The following is a 15,643-nucleotide window of genomic DNA, read 5'->3' on the forward strand; positions in this document are numbered from 1 at the left end:
TCAAAACAACAATTATCTGTAACTTATTTTACACCAAATTTAGCTGTTTTAATCTAGACGGGATTTTAAGTGCTGTTACAATAGATATAAAACTGTATTATATCATAAAATAATATATTATTTCAGTGATTTTGACAACTGTGAACTGAGATTGTGGACTTGACATCGTAACCGTGATTCACTGCGATGGAGGAGAAATGAAACAGACAAATAAATTAAAAATACCTTTTTGTTCATATAAACATCTTTTATTGGATATTTGGAATTCCCAGATCTGGATTTTTCCGCCCACTTCTCCACTTCCTTAGAAGAGTCACCGATTTGGGCTTCAGTCCAGTCCAGACCAGTTAAGACCAGTTGGTTACTGGTAGTGCTGATTCTGTCCATTTCAAAGTCTACACTTGGTCCAGTCCATCCAAACCATTGTTTCCGACAATGATGTTACAAGAATAAACAATGGGAAAGTTTTGATGTACAAACTGTTATACAATGATATAATAACCTTTGTGATGTTGGTACAAACATCAGTACCGGAGGGCATTTTTCTGTGTAACATTCAAAACCTCCCAAAACTGTACTTTTCTTGTGCTGTAATAAAACAATATTTCAAATATGCTTCAGTTTTACAACATAAAAACACATAGATCCTCAATCAGCGGACAAATAAATCTACAGTGAAGGCTCAGTTCCCTGTGCTGGTCCTTCATCCAGTCATGAACACATTAATGATATTTTATTCTCTTGTACCTCTGGAAACCACTCAACTAAAGATCATATACGCAGTTTGAAGTATTTAGCATGACAGCCACATTCACACATTCACTTACAGTAGCTGTTTTGAAGCGTGGGGATATATATGGGGATAACATCTGACTGAGGAATCAACAGTTTTGCACCAAAGAAATTTTCCTCTATTCATGATTCACAATATCAACAACACCAGTGGTGGAAGAAGTACTCTGATCTTTTGCTTAAGTAAAAGTAGCAATACCACAGTGTACAATTACTCCATTACAAGTAAAATTCCTGCATATAAGATCCTAAAAAAAGTACAGAAGTGTTATAAAGCTAAATAGCTAAATTTACTTTAAGTATTAAAAGTAAAAGTACTCGTTCTGTAGGAAATCTGCCCCTGTGACTGTGACTGATAGCAGCCAGGTATGGGAAAGAAGAAAAACAAAGTTCTTCCTCACAAAGTTTGATTCATTTTTCTCAAAACATTGCTTTTTTTAATGAAATATTGGTAAGTTTTACCTCACTGGGCCTCAGACAGCTAACAACTCAAACATCTGTAACATGACAGCCACAACTACACACAGAGGTCACAAGCCAAAATGTTTAGGAACTAATGGTTTAATCTCTGACATTTTTTTTGTATTTTATGAGTTTATATGAAAGGTAGCTTCAGCTGTCAAATAAAGCTAGTGGAGTAGAAAGTACAATACTTCCCTCTGAATTGTAGTGGAGTAGAAGTACAAAGTAGCATAAAATGAAAATACCCAAGTACAAGTACCTAAAAACTATACTTAAGTACAGTACTTGAGTAAATGTACTTGGTTACTTTCCAACACTGGACAATACTGACAAAGTTATTGATGAAATCTTTCCTCAAAGTCCTTTCCTTTAGGTTATTTAAGAGTACACTAACTGCATTTGTGGGCGTGAAATGTCGAAGCATGCAGCAACATGAATTCGGTTGCAAACACAATTGTGCAGATCAATTCAGGCAGAAACGATCTGCCATCTTGTATATTGCATTCACTCATAGAGGGACAAAATCTCGCTAACTGTCCTTGCTAGCCTTTGTTCCACTAGCATCTGTAACACAGTGGGTTTCCTCAAAAAGCATTTGTTTCTCCATAATTCTTCATTTTGGCACGTGGAGTTTTCTGTCCATATTTGTATCTTTACTTAAAAAAACATGAGATAATGTTTATTTTTGTGACTCAACTCTTACAGCTCACATGAGACTTTAGCGCCAGTAGCTAATGCCATGTACACATCATGTGGGAAGGATGACAGAAATCGAAAAGATTGCTGATGACGATGTTTATCACTTGCTAACGTTCAAGACGTTTGTGTGATTGCATAGTTGGTCGTGTGAGGGTTAAAAATACTGTGCATTGACAATGTAGCTCAATTTGTTCATTATAGTTCGACATTTTGGGACACTTATTTGCTTTCTTTACTAATATTTAGACGATTGATACCACTGAAACATCTGTAAGTAGTAGGTTAAGTGAGCTAAGCTACTGGCCAGGAGGTGATTTAGCTTAGTTTAGCATATTAACATCAAACAAAGAAGTACAAAATGTTAATTAGTGAACTTTACACTTCTTTGTAGGCCTCTTTTTGAACTTAAGACATGCATTAGCTATGCTAGCCTTTCCCCCCTGCCTCCAGTCTTTACGCTAAGCTATAGCTAATCGTCTCCTAGTTTGTCAAACTCTTGGCAAGAAAGTGAAATAGCTAAAAATTCCCAAAATGTCTAAGTATTCTTTTAAATTTGGTTTTAAATACCTTGAAAATTGACTTTAGTGGACATGAAGTCTCCATTTTTGTAGGCATCATTTAGCACACAGTTGAATATTTCAGAGAAATCAGTTCCTGTTGTAAATTCATCTTGGTTATTGACTTGAATCGTATTTTCAAGTTGAAAGTAGTAATTGCACCAACGTCAACATGATATAAATGTGGCATACGGGAATATGAGGGGATCAAAGCAATGTTGCTTGTTAAAATGGAAATGTTACTATCCAAAACCATTTTTCAGCTTTTCAGAAAGACAGATGAAATAAACTCTTTGTGTAAAAATAAAACCACTGAGTTACAGAGGCTAGCGTAAAAGAGGTTAGCTTGGAGACGGGACGTATCCCTTCATGGGCCTGATTTCGTCCGTCATTATATTCTGTCATTAGGCAGCAGGACTGTCGGTTACCGGCTATGTGAGCATTAAGCACAATTTGTATTCATTTATATATTTATCTCCAGTTTGTATTTAACATTATTTACAGTAATTATTATTCTTGAACTGTAAATCACCTTGCATTTGCACATACTCTATCTATAGTGATGGCTCTCGGTAGTAGTTCTGGTGTCTTCACTTCACTGCTGTGTTTTTATTGTTTATTCTTGTGTGCACTGGTGTTTTGTATGTGTCGTATAAGCTGCTGGATGCCTAAATTTCCCTCGGGATCAATAAAGTTTCTATCTAACTCTATCTACCTGCACTTCATCTGTGTAAATGGTTTTTTGAACTCTACAGATCCGTATCATCGACATTAAACCTATTGTATGGGTGATGTATAGTGTGATAGTGTGACAGACTAAATTTCTTTTTGTACATTCCATTAAAACCTCTTGACAACTTCCCCCTCTTTAAAATACCTTTCTAACAGCACCTGCTTTCCGTTGTGATCTTCCAGTTAAGAGCAACAATTGTAAAAACTTCCACAACAAACATGCAGTAAACCAGTCATAAACCTGTATGTGCTTCATCACCTTTTTTTTTTTTTGGCTTCTTTTCCTTCCAATTCTACTTTCACTTCTCCTCTTTAAGGCACTCGCTGGTGGCAAAGAGAAGGCAGAAAGAAGCTAGTGTTGGAAGGTAAATAGAGATAGAGACGTATTTTTAAGGGATAAATTGAGTAAAATATTGTTCTTAATGTGAGTTTACATGAATCAGATGTCTCATATTTTACAATTTATAAAGTATATTTGTAGTGTGATTGAGCTCTTATGTCAGCAACACAATGTGAAATGTATTTAAACATCTAAAAAAAGCTGGTGACACACTGAATTCTGTGAAAGGCCCTCTGACATCTTAATATCAGTACCAGCACCGAAAACCTCCAAAAAATGTTTCACATTTCAATATTTTTTTATAAAAGTACCACCAGATTATTAAATACACAATAATTTGTTCCCCTTATTTCTGTCTACACTCGTCAGACACACAATTTAAATGACAGTCCATGCTTGGGAAATAACACACATAACAGATTCTTGAAGTCATTTGGCACCAAAGTGGCTTTCATAAATACATTTCTGAGAGAGAAATGCCCAGGAGAAACTTGAGAAGTTAAAAAAAAACCCCAAAAAAACACTAAGATGCAGGATTCAGTCTTTGTCAGTTGTATCTGGAGGTCTTGCGGTGCCAAATTCTGATCAAAACCTTGCAGTTTTTCCATCCACAGTTTAAGGAATTCAAGAGATGAGTACAAAGATACAGCACCAGCCTGAAGGTCATATTGCTTCAGAATTCAAAGATGCAGTTTGTAAGATTTGACACCTAAGAGGAATCAATAACTTCAGTGAAAAAACCCTTACAACATAAAGACAAAATCTCTCTTTCCCAGTAGTCAAGCAGCTCATCATCCAACTTACAAACTGCATATTTCATCTTTGATGCTAACTCAAGCACTACATAAAGCACGTCGTCTGGGCTCAGAAGGCAAAGAATGATGCACATATATACAACAGTGACAATGATTAATATGTAGTGTAAGAGAAGTAAATGAGTACATTTATACTTCTGTGGTGTAACAGCACTTAACAAACCCAAAGACTGCTGCAGATCTTTTTAAAACTTGGTCCAAATATCACTTGTTTGAGTGGTTGATCATATAATTAATCATGTAGTTTATGTAAAATGTTTTTCTCCAATATTTCTCTAATAGTTGACATAAACATATTTTTGTCACTCTGCTGTGTGGATTTTCGAAAAATAGTTGTTGAAAAAATTAGTTCTTTTAAGTTTTGGAAATGTTTTTGACTTTCCTTTAGCTGGATGATGCATTTAATTTTTTTTTTGCATTTTGCATTTTTCCTGCCGGTCTCTGACAAGGTTTGTGCAAGTTTCAGCAAGCCAAAAACAAATCTCAACAAAAATAAACCAGTCTATTTCTTATAAAGAAGTCTCATTAACATTTCTTACCATTCAAGGGGCAAAATAAGGCAGAAGCTTGGTAACAATAATCTGCAAAAAAGTACAAAAAATGTTTTTATGTGAAAAATTAGATATTTTTTTGATCAAAACATTGTCATATCCGTGTAGAATTACAAAAACTGGGAATGAGATAGCAATGTGCAGGTGCTTTTTAATATTTTTGTGCAGAATAAGGAGGACACCAGGATATTAACTGGTTCGGGGCGTTCAGTTTGTTTGTGTGTTCTTAGAAAACAGTATTAATACTGAATGAATTATCCAGGTGAAATAAAGTAAAATGTGTCTTGTAAAGCTGATAAGATGCATATTGCACAGGGGTGACGAGATGGAAGAAAACTGAATTTAACACATTTTAACACCTTAACTTTTGATTTATTTTAAGCCTTTTTGAAGGATCCATGGATACTCTGTCTTCAGAAGACACTTAACTCATTTCCTCTCATGTGTGCAGTTAAACAGAGCAAAATAGAAAAAAAAAAAAAAATTCAATTTACTATGCTGCACTACGTAGAAGGAATATTGCAAAAGTTGTCCAATTACACAAATTATAAAAACAAATCACACTGTAAAATAAAAATGTTTGGCTGTTTAGAGCACATGATTAGGCAGTCATGATTTTCCACAGGAAGTAAAAACAAGCTGGTCCAGAGTGGTGTTGATAACTATTAAACTGCATGTTCGCTCACACACATACAGGATATGACACGATGGACCACCCTGATTAACACTTTACAAAAGAAAACAAGTGGCACTAATCAGTCCATTAAAAAGATAAATCATCATGTATATGTGAATGAAAAGGCTCTGTTTACAGCCTGCATACAAAGAATAATACTAGATTGAACCATAGACTCAACAGAGTGATCTTACTCAGCTGTGATTTGAGTTAACAGCACAATGTCATCAGCATAGAAACACATAACTGCAGCGCATGGAAACATTTCGCCATGATACAAGAAAAGTTTGTGTTGCTATTTGATTTTGGGAGAAAACTCAAAACTCATCGTACCCTGAATTCACTCTGAATTGACAAAACCAAGACCCCTGATTGGCCAGTGGTGTGTACCATAGTGGGTTTTCATTGGTTGATTATTTTAATTTTAGCTCACTTAAAAAGGTAAAAGTTCTTCCAAGCAGCTTTAGAATGAACCCATTCTCTGTTGCTGACTTGAGATCAGATTCCCTCGTAACCATTGAGCACAGAAACAGAAAAACTGACCTCAGATCAGCAAAAGGTGCAAAATCACCTCACAGTTAATAGACTTTGCTTTAACACGAGAAAAGAAAAGTGGTCACAAAGCGTCCTGAAGCTGCTGTTCTTCCAATCCAAGTGACAAAAAGGAAATATTTGGTAATGTCTCACTACTTCACGTAAATTCTTCAATTATCCAAAAATCTTCAATCTTCATTCCTTGCGTGGCACTTTCTTTCTCAGTCCGTACATGGTAAAATTAAACTTTGTGGTGAAGCAGAGGCCAAACACAGATAAACATCGTCCAGCTAGGTCCGAGTACACAAACTGAACAGCCATTAAAAAAATAACCCTTTGATTTTACAGAGTGATATCTCCCATGTTACACGCCATTTTGAATCCCTCCTTGGTATTTGTTTTGGGATGCCAAGTGGAAATACGCCATTCAAACGTAGAAGGTATGAGCGCTTCAGTTTCCGCCACTCTGGGCTTATTTTAACACTTCATTTGTCCAAAAATCTCCACTCGCTAGTCCCATAACTCTTCCCCCTTCAGTCCTTATATGGTCAACAGCTTCCTGTGTCTCCACTAGCCCCTCCCACTTCAGTCCGTCAAACATTCGGTAGAGTCCGCAAGCTCGTCCTCCTTTGAGTCCTTAAATGGAAAACGTCATCTTGTGTTTTAGTAGCCGTTAGCTCCTCCCCCTGACCTCCTCCATGAGGACAGAGGTCAAAGGTCGGTGACTTTGTTCTCCAGGGCAGCAGCGATCTGTTGGAGGCGGAGGGTGAGCTGTTTATTCTGGGCTGCTGGGTCCTCGTCCAGCGACTGGATGATCTGCAGGAAACAACAATAAAAATTTAAATTTTCCATACTTTTTTACTAAAGTTTGACTGATTTAATAAACAACTTATTAGTTTTCAGCAGACAGAACAATTCGATTCAACAAATAAAAGATACACAGTGTCCACAGTGGGGGTTGGATTTATAGATTCAATTATGCTGAAAATGATCAATATAATCTGCTTTTGGTTAGTTTTGGACTCAAGAGGACCATATTTCTTTTGTACAAAATGCCTGATTTGAAAGAGACTGTTTTTTGACTCGGTTTTAAAAGTCTAACACAGATTAAATCAGACAGTTTGCCTAAAGCTGATTCACTTTCATCACACTTATATTTTCATCTCACTGGATAACTTTATTAAATTTATAATTAAAATTTAAAAAATGAACAGTTTTACTCTTTTTAGTGAAGTGAAAAACCCTCTGAGTAAGTACAACTAGGCTAAATATCAAGCATTTGGTGCAATCTACTGTAGTTGCTAATTGCTTTTTAAGTCCTTGGACACTTAAACTCTTGTTAAAAACTGACCCCTTCATGCTCATGTGTTAAATCAGATTGTGATGAACAAGAATCATTTCAAGTTAAGATTTTACAGTGTTTGTTTTACAATAACTATCTGTTGGCTAATCAATAAAAAATGCATCATATTTATCAGGTTGATGATACCAAAAAACAAACAAACACCTATATATATATGTAGGTAAAAGAGGTAAAATTGCATTTGTATACTGGGAACTCAATGGAACATCTTTTGCTTTTGCTTCTGTTAAGTTATTATGATGAAATAAAGAAAGTATACCGCTGACAGAAACTCAATCCACAAGTATCATTGCATTTATTTTTCATATCTCAGATTCCCCTCTAGAAATTTCACTGAACAAAATAATGTTTGAAAGTGGAAAGACATGTCTCACCACATCATAGTACTTGCTGGCATACTGGTAGAGCTGATGTAAGGCCACCTGGGTGTTCAATTTGTCTGTGTGTTGCTGCAGAAGAAAAAGAAGAGTTTATATGTGAACACAGTTAAAATCCTCTCAGAAGGCAGAAATCAAGGGATTTTACAGAAACATTTTAAAATATTGCTAAAATGTATGATTGATAGTTTTATTTCTATTAGAAGGTTGAAAAAAAAGCAAACTTTGTTCACATTAAAGAGAAATTCGTCTGTACTCGCCTTGTGTCAGACTTTAATCATAAAACATAAACAAAGAAATTCAATTGGCAAAATATCCACAATGGACCTGATCATATTTACAACTGAAATATACATTCAGGCAATACCTGATTATACACATAATTAAACACTAAAGTAATTTAAAGATAAAGCAGCTGGTAAAATTAATTATTCTGTGTAGGGTTAATTCTGTGTTTAGCTCGCCAGCTCTTGGCAGGTAAACATACACATTTATTTTGGACAAAACTGACAACATTTCATTAAGTATAAAGAGGAATTTTTTCAGTGTAAAGCTAAATCTTAAAGGACAGATTCACAATTTTTCAAGTCCGTCTTAAAACAGCAGTCAGGTGTCCATAGTAACAGTGAAAGAGGTTTTCCTCGCTGTAATCATTCCTCCTGTTCATACTGGATATTAAAAGATCCTTCAAATGTGCTTTCAATGGAAGTGATGGAGGCCAAAATCCACAGTGTGTCCACACAGTCATTTAGTGAAAAATGCATTTAAAAGTTCATCTAAAGCTAATATGAAGCTTCAGCCGTCCAAATGAGTCAAACAAAGTGGATATCTGTGTGTGGCTGTGGCTCAGGAGGTAGAGTGGGTCGTCCATTAATCGGAAGATCGGCGGTTCGATTCCCGGCTCCTCCGGTCCGCATGTAGATGTGTCCTTGGGCAAGATACTTAACCTTGAATTGCTCCTGATGGCTGTGCCATCAGTGTGTGAATGATTAGATTTCCTTTGATGGGCAGGTTGCGTCTGGATTCAGCTTATGAATGTGATTCGTAGTGTAAAAGCGCTTTGAGTGGTCAGAAGACTAGAAAGGTGCTATACAAGTACAGTCCATTTACCATCTTCCAGTCCTTCTTGTACAAAATTCCCTCTTTGTGTTTCCCTGTTGAGCTGCAGGTGGAAGTATAGTAACAAAAAGAGGGACTTTGGCACTAAAAAGACTGTAACGTTGAAAGATATCTACTTGATTTGACTCATTTGGACGCTGAAGCTTCATATTAGCTTCAGATAAACTTTAAAATACATTAAAAATACTTTCAAATACATACATTGTAAGTGCATTATGAAGGGATCTTCTAATGGTCAGTATGAACAGGGGGAATGATTACAGCAAGAAAAACATGTTCATTTGGGCTCCTGACTGTTGTTTTAAGACAGACTTGATTTTACATCTTTATTTTCATATTATTTCTTGATTGTCTATAATTAAGCACTATAAATTGAACCATTTAAATTCTATCCATAGTTTCATCCTTTGGAGTGCCTTAAACCTTATAGTGTAGTTACCACACATGTGTACACATGTTCAACAAAAGTAGAGTAAAAGTTACATCACACACACACAGACGGTGGTTCATACCCTGGAAACCTCAGCGAGATGTGTGTTCATGTCCTGGTCACTGACTGAAACCATCTGTCTGATGCCCTTGTAGTAACTGAAGAGAACAAACATGCAGTCTTTGTTTCAAAAAAATTCAAAACATCTCAAAATGATCAAATTTTTTAGATGTTACAATAGATTGACAGATATTTTTAACTTATTAAATATGTCTTTGACACTGAAATGAAAATGTTTGCCACTACTTTATCATTATTAACATGCTGCTGTCACAAACTTTAACACATTTTCAGATTTATAAATTGGACTTTTTACTGTAAAATGCAAACTTCTTTGACTGATGGATCTCTAAAAACACAGTCCCAAATGCAATCACACACACACATTTGTTCATTTTTTGTGTATTTAGTGTAACAAACTCACTCGTCCACCATCTTCTTGTACGTTGAAATCTCTTTTGCATAGAGCAGCTTGTTGCTGGGTGACTCCTACAGCGAGAGAGAGAAAAAAAACAACAGATTAAAGATTTTTTGGTATTTTCAAGGCTTCTTAAAATCATCTTAATCAGCAAAAAAGCAAAACTTTGTTCTGTGTCAAGTTAGGATGTTTTACAGAGAAGGAGAATCCTCCCTTGGATCCTCCTGCTCCGTTAATTATCATCAGTCTGTGATGTTTGAACAGTCCAGGGGTTTATTTGGTGATTAAGTGCTGTAATTAACTCTTGTGCCGCAGCCACTCTCTCCATCAGCCTGCCTCCTCGTCTGCTGCACTGACATCCTGCGTGCCAGTAAAGCAGTAAGAGCTTTTTTTTTTTTTTACTTAAACATACACTCTCATTTTGCTTAAGTAGCTCCCAAAACCTCCTAATTTTAATACAGATGATGATGTTTTTGGCTTTATTGAAACAAACAAAACAGCAAAAAGCGATCGTGATGATGGAAGTGATGAATAATTTTGTTGTTTGTCGAGCAAAAGAGGAGAAAAACATTCTTTTATTGTGGCGTTCAGTGTGAAATGTGCAACTTTTCAGAAATATTTACATGTGTACACAACACCGTCAGATTTATCCATCACAGTGTGAATGTGGTGTAAAACGTGATTGTTTGTTTGGTTATTATAAACAAGGATTATTGGCTCAACTTCACTCCTTGCATATTTTTTTGGGGCTCATTTTTGTGTCCAATTATAATATAGTTCTTCCTGAGTTGGGGAAACATGATTAAATATAAACATAAAGTAGAATTATCACCTTTCTGACAATGTCAACAAAAAACTGAAAGCTTCGTAAAAGTAGAATTTATAGCAGCGCCGTTGTATTGGATTGCATTAGATTGTACATGTGTTCCTAATAAAGTGGCCGGTGAGTGTATATGACTCCACTTCTCCTCCGCACAGACAGTTTGTCATCATAACAACAAATGCATATTGGTTTATAAAGATATGCAGCGAGAGGAGAAGAGAATGCATTATCCTGCTCAGACAGTCTGCGTTCTCTGTTAAAGCTGCTGTGTAATTCATCCCAGCAGCTATTAGCGAACTGGACACAAACGGTTCATTTAGAGCTCATTTAAGGAAATGGTTAATTATTACTCAGCTCTGTCAGCACTTAAAACTCAATTACACCTTACTGTCCTCAGTCTTTCTGTGCTGAACTTCCATTTCTGTCTGCTCTTACCTGCTATCTTGCTACTGCAGACTGATTTATGTGCTTCTGCTTTGCATGTTTCAGTTGGCGTCTTAACAATGCAGCACATTCTTATTTAGTTCTATTAACATGAATATCCTTCATTTTATTGTTGTGCATGTTCTGTATTATGAGCTTCTGTGTTGCATGTTGTAAATTGTACCTGTTGTTATGCATGCTTATATACGATCTCAATAACTTCAGCTCTCTATTTCAGCCTCGCTCACACCGTAACGATGTAACTTCTCTCCTCACATCTCGATTTAAGACGCCCGAGGACATAAATATTAGTTTTTTTTATTAGTCTATTTTGGCTTCTGTGAACTGACTCTGCTGAGTTTGTGCTCCGTCTTGGTGCAGGCGTCCATGAAGGTCTGAGCGATGACGTGCAGCGACGCGTCCACCACCTCCGTCACGTGGACGTCGAAGATGAAGTGGGGGTTCCTCAGGATGTTCACCCAGTACCGCAGAGGCAAACTGAGGACGCACAGAGAGAGATCAAGACTTATCAAAAGTAATTAATGAAACGTTTAAACAGTTTGCAAAAATATGCTTCTTTTTTTGAGGCTTTAAATTCTAAACTTTTTCAGATTTTTTTTTTTTTTTTTTAAAGGACCTGCTGACACTTTTTCCCCTTCGCTTCCCTCCTGCCTCCACCCTTTCATCTCCTCGTGCCGTCTCTTCCCTCACAGACCATAACCCTCGTCAATAATTCACTACAACCGATGAATATTTCATCGTCCGACTTGTTTGTGTGTGTGTGTGTCTTCCTGGTTGATTGACAGGCTGAGCTCAAGGCCAGTTTGAAAGAAGTTAGAGGGGAGGAGAAAAAAAAAAAAAAAAGGAGCAATCTCTGTGTCTCTCCATCTGTCTCCATTTTCTCCCTTCTTCTTCTTCTTTTCTGCTCTGTCATCATTTATCCGTCCTGATAACAGCCTGCCAATTAAATCAGGCTTTTATGTGGCCGACTGCCTGATTTAGCTGTGAGGAGGACATAATTACACTAGTTTAGTTGATGAGGTATAACACACACACACACACACACACACACACACACACACACACAGCTTGAGAAGCAGTATAATGATTTCTCTTAGCAGGTTTTCTTTGCAGGTCCTATCTCCAGCTGAGATTCAGAGAGGCTTTGAAGAGAAGCTGGAAGACACTGAATCAGTTAAAGAGACAAATATCAATCCGTCAGAGTCGTTTTACTGACAGGATGATCGACACCAGGAGGTCTGTATGAAGTCTGAGGAGAGTTTTAAACTCACATTTATAGCTGGTGCTTAAAAAAATGTTTTTGTTTTTTTGCTATCTGGATACTGATCACACACACAGATGCTTTTGTGTTTTTCACTAATTTTACACCTTGTACTGTCAATAGAGCTGCAACATTTAGCTGGTTACTCACTCAGTCAGTCAGCTGATTAATTGTTTAGTCTTTTATGAAGCAAAAATGCTAAAAATTGTCTGGTTCCAGCTTCTTAAATGTGAGGATTTGCTGCTTCTCTCTGTTTCATATCATCATAAACTGGATATCTTTGGGTTTTTGACTGTTGGTCGGTTGGTCGATGTCACCTTGATCTCTGAGATGCTGTACAGGGAATTTTCTGATCTTCTTCTTGACAATACATGAACTCAAAAAACTCAATGTCTGAATTTCTTTCTATTACACAGACTAAACAATTCAAGAAACTATTGACAGATAATCCATTATGAAAGTAATAAATAGCAGCCCTAAACATTGAGAATTGTTAAAATTCCATGATTTTTATCGGGTTTATTTGTTTTCATGCTTATCAATAAAACAAAGGTGTCACTCTGGTTGAAATATAATAATTTATAATCATTTTGTGGTGATTTGATTGAAACTGACAGATCTGCTGATGTTGTTCAGGGTGACAGTGTGAATAAACTCCCGACAGAAGTGCTTGTCGGTGGGTTAAACAGCGTCTGACATCCCGCCCCCCTCCCCCCCCCCCGCTTCCTGTATCTTTCTGACGTCGGAGCTGAAGTGGCGTGCGCTGCTGTACCTGTTAGTCTTCCAGATGTGGAGCGTCTCCTCGTCTACGTTGTCGTGTCTCTGCGCCTGTTCATCCAGGAAGTCAAAGAAGTATTTGACGGCGGGAGGGACGGCGGAACTCGAGCACAAGACGCTACGGAAGAAATCGTCCACGAACTGCTGCAAAGTGCCCTGCAACACACACACACACACACACACACACACACACTATGAATGACCAATTATTGATCAGAGAAATATGACTGCGAGTGTTCATCATGTTATGACAGAAGGATAGAGGTGAACAGATTTTATGTTTGTTAGTGTGCAGATTATTTTGTCCTGATAGTTTCTCTTCACAACAACAAAAAGATTTTATGTCAGACGACAAACACAGTAAGCTGATCTGTTGGTCTTAAAATCAACTTTCTTCATTTTCTGTCAAAAGAAAAGTCAACTCTCCAAACTTGCAAAGTACATAATTTTAACATCAATATTACCACACAAACGTATAATCACTGCAAACAAACAAGACGATTACTGAGAAGATCAGCGGCCTCCGTAAAGCTTCTGTCAATGTGTCACCGAGCAGCAAAAAATAACGATTTGTTTACTGCACAGAGGAACACGCAGCACCTGCAGCAGCCAAAAAGGAATGTGTGTTTTGGCCATTAGCGAAAGTACATGCTAAGAGGAGAAAAATGAAATGATTTCAGTCGGATTTGCATGAAAGAAGAAGCAGAATTATCCCCCCCTCCCTCCAGGACCTGCACGCCTGCAGGACCCTGGCTGACCCCTCGTACCCTGCACATAAACGTTTTGAAACACTCCCTTCTGGCGAGCGGCTGCGGTCTGTCGGGACCGAAACATCTCACCACAAGAACAGTTTCTTCTCGACTACAGCTGGTGTCATCAGTGAGGCACGCGACCCCCGCTGACACTTTATCCCTCACGCAGACATCACACGTTATAAAAACATCACCGTCTGCACATCTGTGAATCCACCGAATCCAACGTGTTGCGTCACATTCACACAGTTCTTTATATCATTACATGTGCTGTTTATAATGTGAACATTCACACTTTCCCTGCCGATATTTTTTAAACTGACAGCTCTTTTTACTCACTTAAAGCATTGTTTTTACTTACTAATATGGTTAAATTGTGTTTGTCTTTTGTGGTGACTGCGTTTTCTTTTACCTTCTATTTTTTGATTGTAATCTTGCCTTTTTTCTTAGTGCCACCATCATTACACCAGACCACACACACACACACACACACACACACACACACGCACACACACACACACACACACACACACACACGTGCTGTTGTACCTTGACAGACAGCAGCCTGGTCAGATAGATCTCAGTGATGGCTTTGGTCATCGCCTTGTCCTTCATGCTGCCTCTCTTCGACTTGCCCTCGTCGATTTCGTCTGCCGGTCTCACCAGGTGGAAAGTGTTGTCGTCCTCCAGCAGGGCGTTTTCTGACAGAGAAAGAGAAACACGGGTTGTTTAAACCAAACTTTTTTTCTTTATGGGATCCCTATTTTACCATCCATCTTCACCCTCTGCCCCTGCAGCTCGCAGGGTTTCATACTTTCATTTGCAGTATTTCTCTTTTTCTTTTTCTTTCTGACAGATTCAGTGTTCTCTCCTCTCTGATGCTTGGACATTTTTCCATTTGCTCTTTGGTTGTTTTAACCAGGTAATGCAGGACTTTGCTATTTAACTAGCTTGCTACATTAGCTTAGCAGAATTAAGGCTCTGTGAATACAGCTTATGCGCACGCCTACTTTAATTCTATATCTTTATTTAGACAAATAAAGGAATTTAATGCTGAAAAACTGTGCTCCTGTGTGCTCTTGACAGCAGGAATAGAGAGAGCATAAAATCTGAGAACAAAATCAGTTTAAAACTCTCCGATCCATCAAGAAAAATGAGTTTATTCAGGTGAAAATCTGAGCCTCACCAAAACACTGTGCAAGAAGAACCTTTTAAATGTTGATCAAGTAAAAATAAGTATTAGCAGAGAGTTTTTCTGTCTGTTTAATGTGGTAAAAATATTATTATGTTATCTTGTCAGTTGCAGAATTATCGTTATAAGATTTCAGATGAGATGAAAGAACTTTAAGTTGAGAATTTTTAGATTTTGTTTAAATTATTTTCCTCTGAATTGTTTATAATGAAAACTTTATTGTTTTATCACCTGCCATCAAACACAATATAGGAGGATTTTCACCTTTTCAGTAATTCCGAAAAATAAATTTTGGTTGTTAAGCTGAAACGAGGCTGTTTTTTTAGAGTTTATTTAAAATTTTGATATATAAGATTTTTACCTGACAACATTAATATCTTATGAGCTCATCTTGTGTTCAATGTAAAGTCAGAAGCTGCAAATAATCAGTAACTACAATAATTAGATGAATGTAGTGCAGGAAAGGGAT

General features: G+C 37.1%; 1 protein-coding gene across 3 annotated transcripts in view; it reads right to left on the minus strand.

Annotated features, from left to right (window-relative positions):
• Positions 1 to 232: 232 nt before the first annotated feature.
• Positions 233 to 15,643, minus strand: part of LOC122975494 (plexin-B2-like) — a 212,901-nt gene continuing 197,490 nt past the window's right edge. For all 3 annotated transcript variants that reach the window (XM_044343944.1, XM_044343945.1, XM_044343946.1), the window contains 7 exons: positions 14,532 to 14,683; positions 13,226 to 13,386; positions 11,522 to 11,669; positions 9,932 to 9,996; positions 9,530 to 9,605; positions 7,896 to 7,970; positions 233 to 6,974 (listed from right to left, as the gene is read on the minus strand). In XM_044343944.1, the coding sequence (XP_044199879.1) occupies positions 6,870 to 6,974; positions 7,896 to 7,970; positions 9,530 to 9,605; positions 9,932 to 9,996; positions 11,522 to 11,669; positions 13,226 to 13,386; positions 14,532 to 14,683 (782 nt within the window). In that variant the 3' untranslated portion in view covers positions 233 to 6,869. The remainder of the gene's footprint in view (positions 6,975 to 7,895; positions 7,971 to 9,529; positions 9,606 to 9,931; positions 9,997 to 11,521; positions 11,670 to 13,225; positions 13,387 to 14,531; positions 14,684 to 15,643) is intronic.

This window comes from Thunnus albacares, chromosome 23 (assembly GCF_914725855.1).
Source record: "Thunnus albacares chromosome 23, fThuAlb1.1, whole genome shotgun sequence".
Lineage (NCBI taxonomy): Eukaryota > Metazoa > Chordata > Actinopteri > Scombriformes > Scombridae > Thunnus > Thunnus albacares.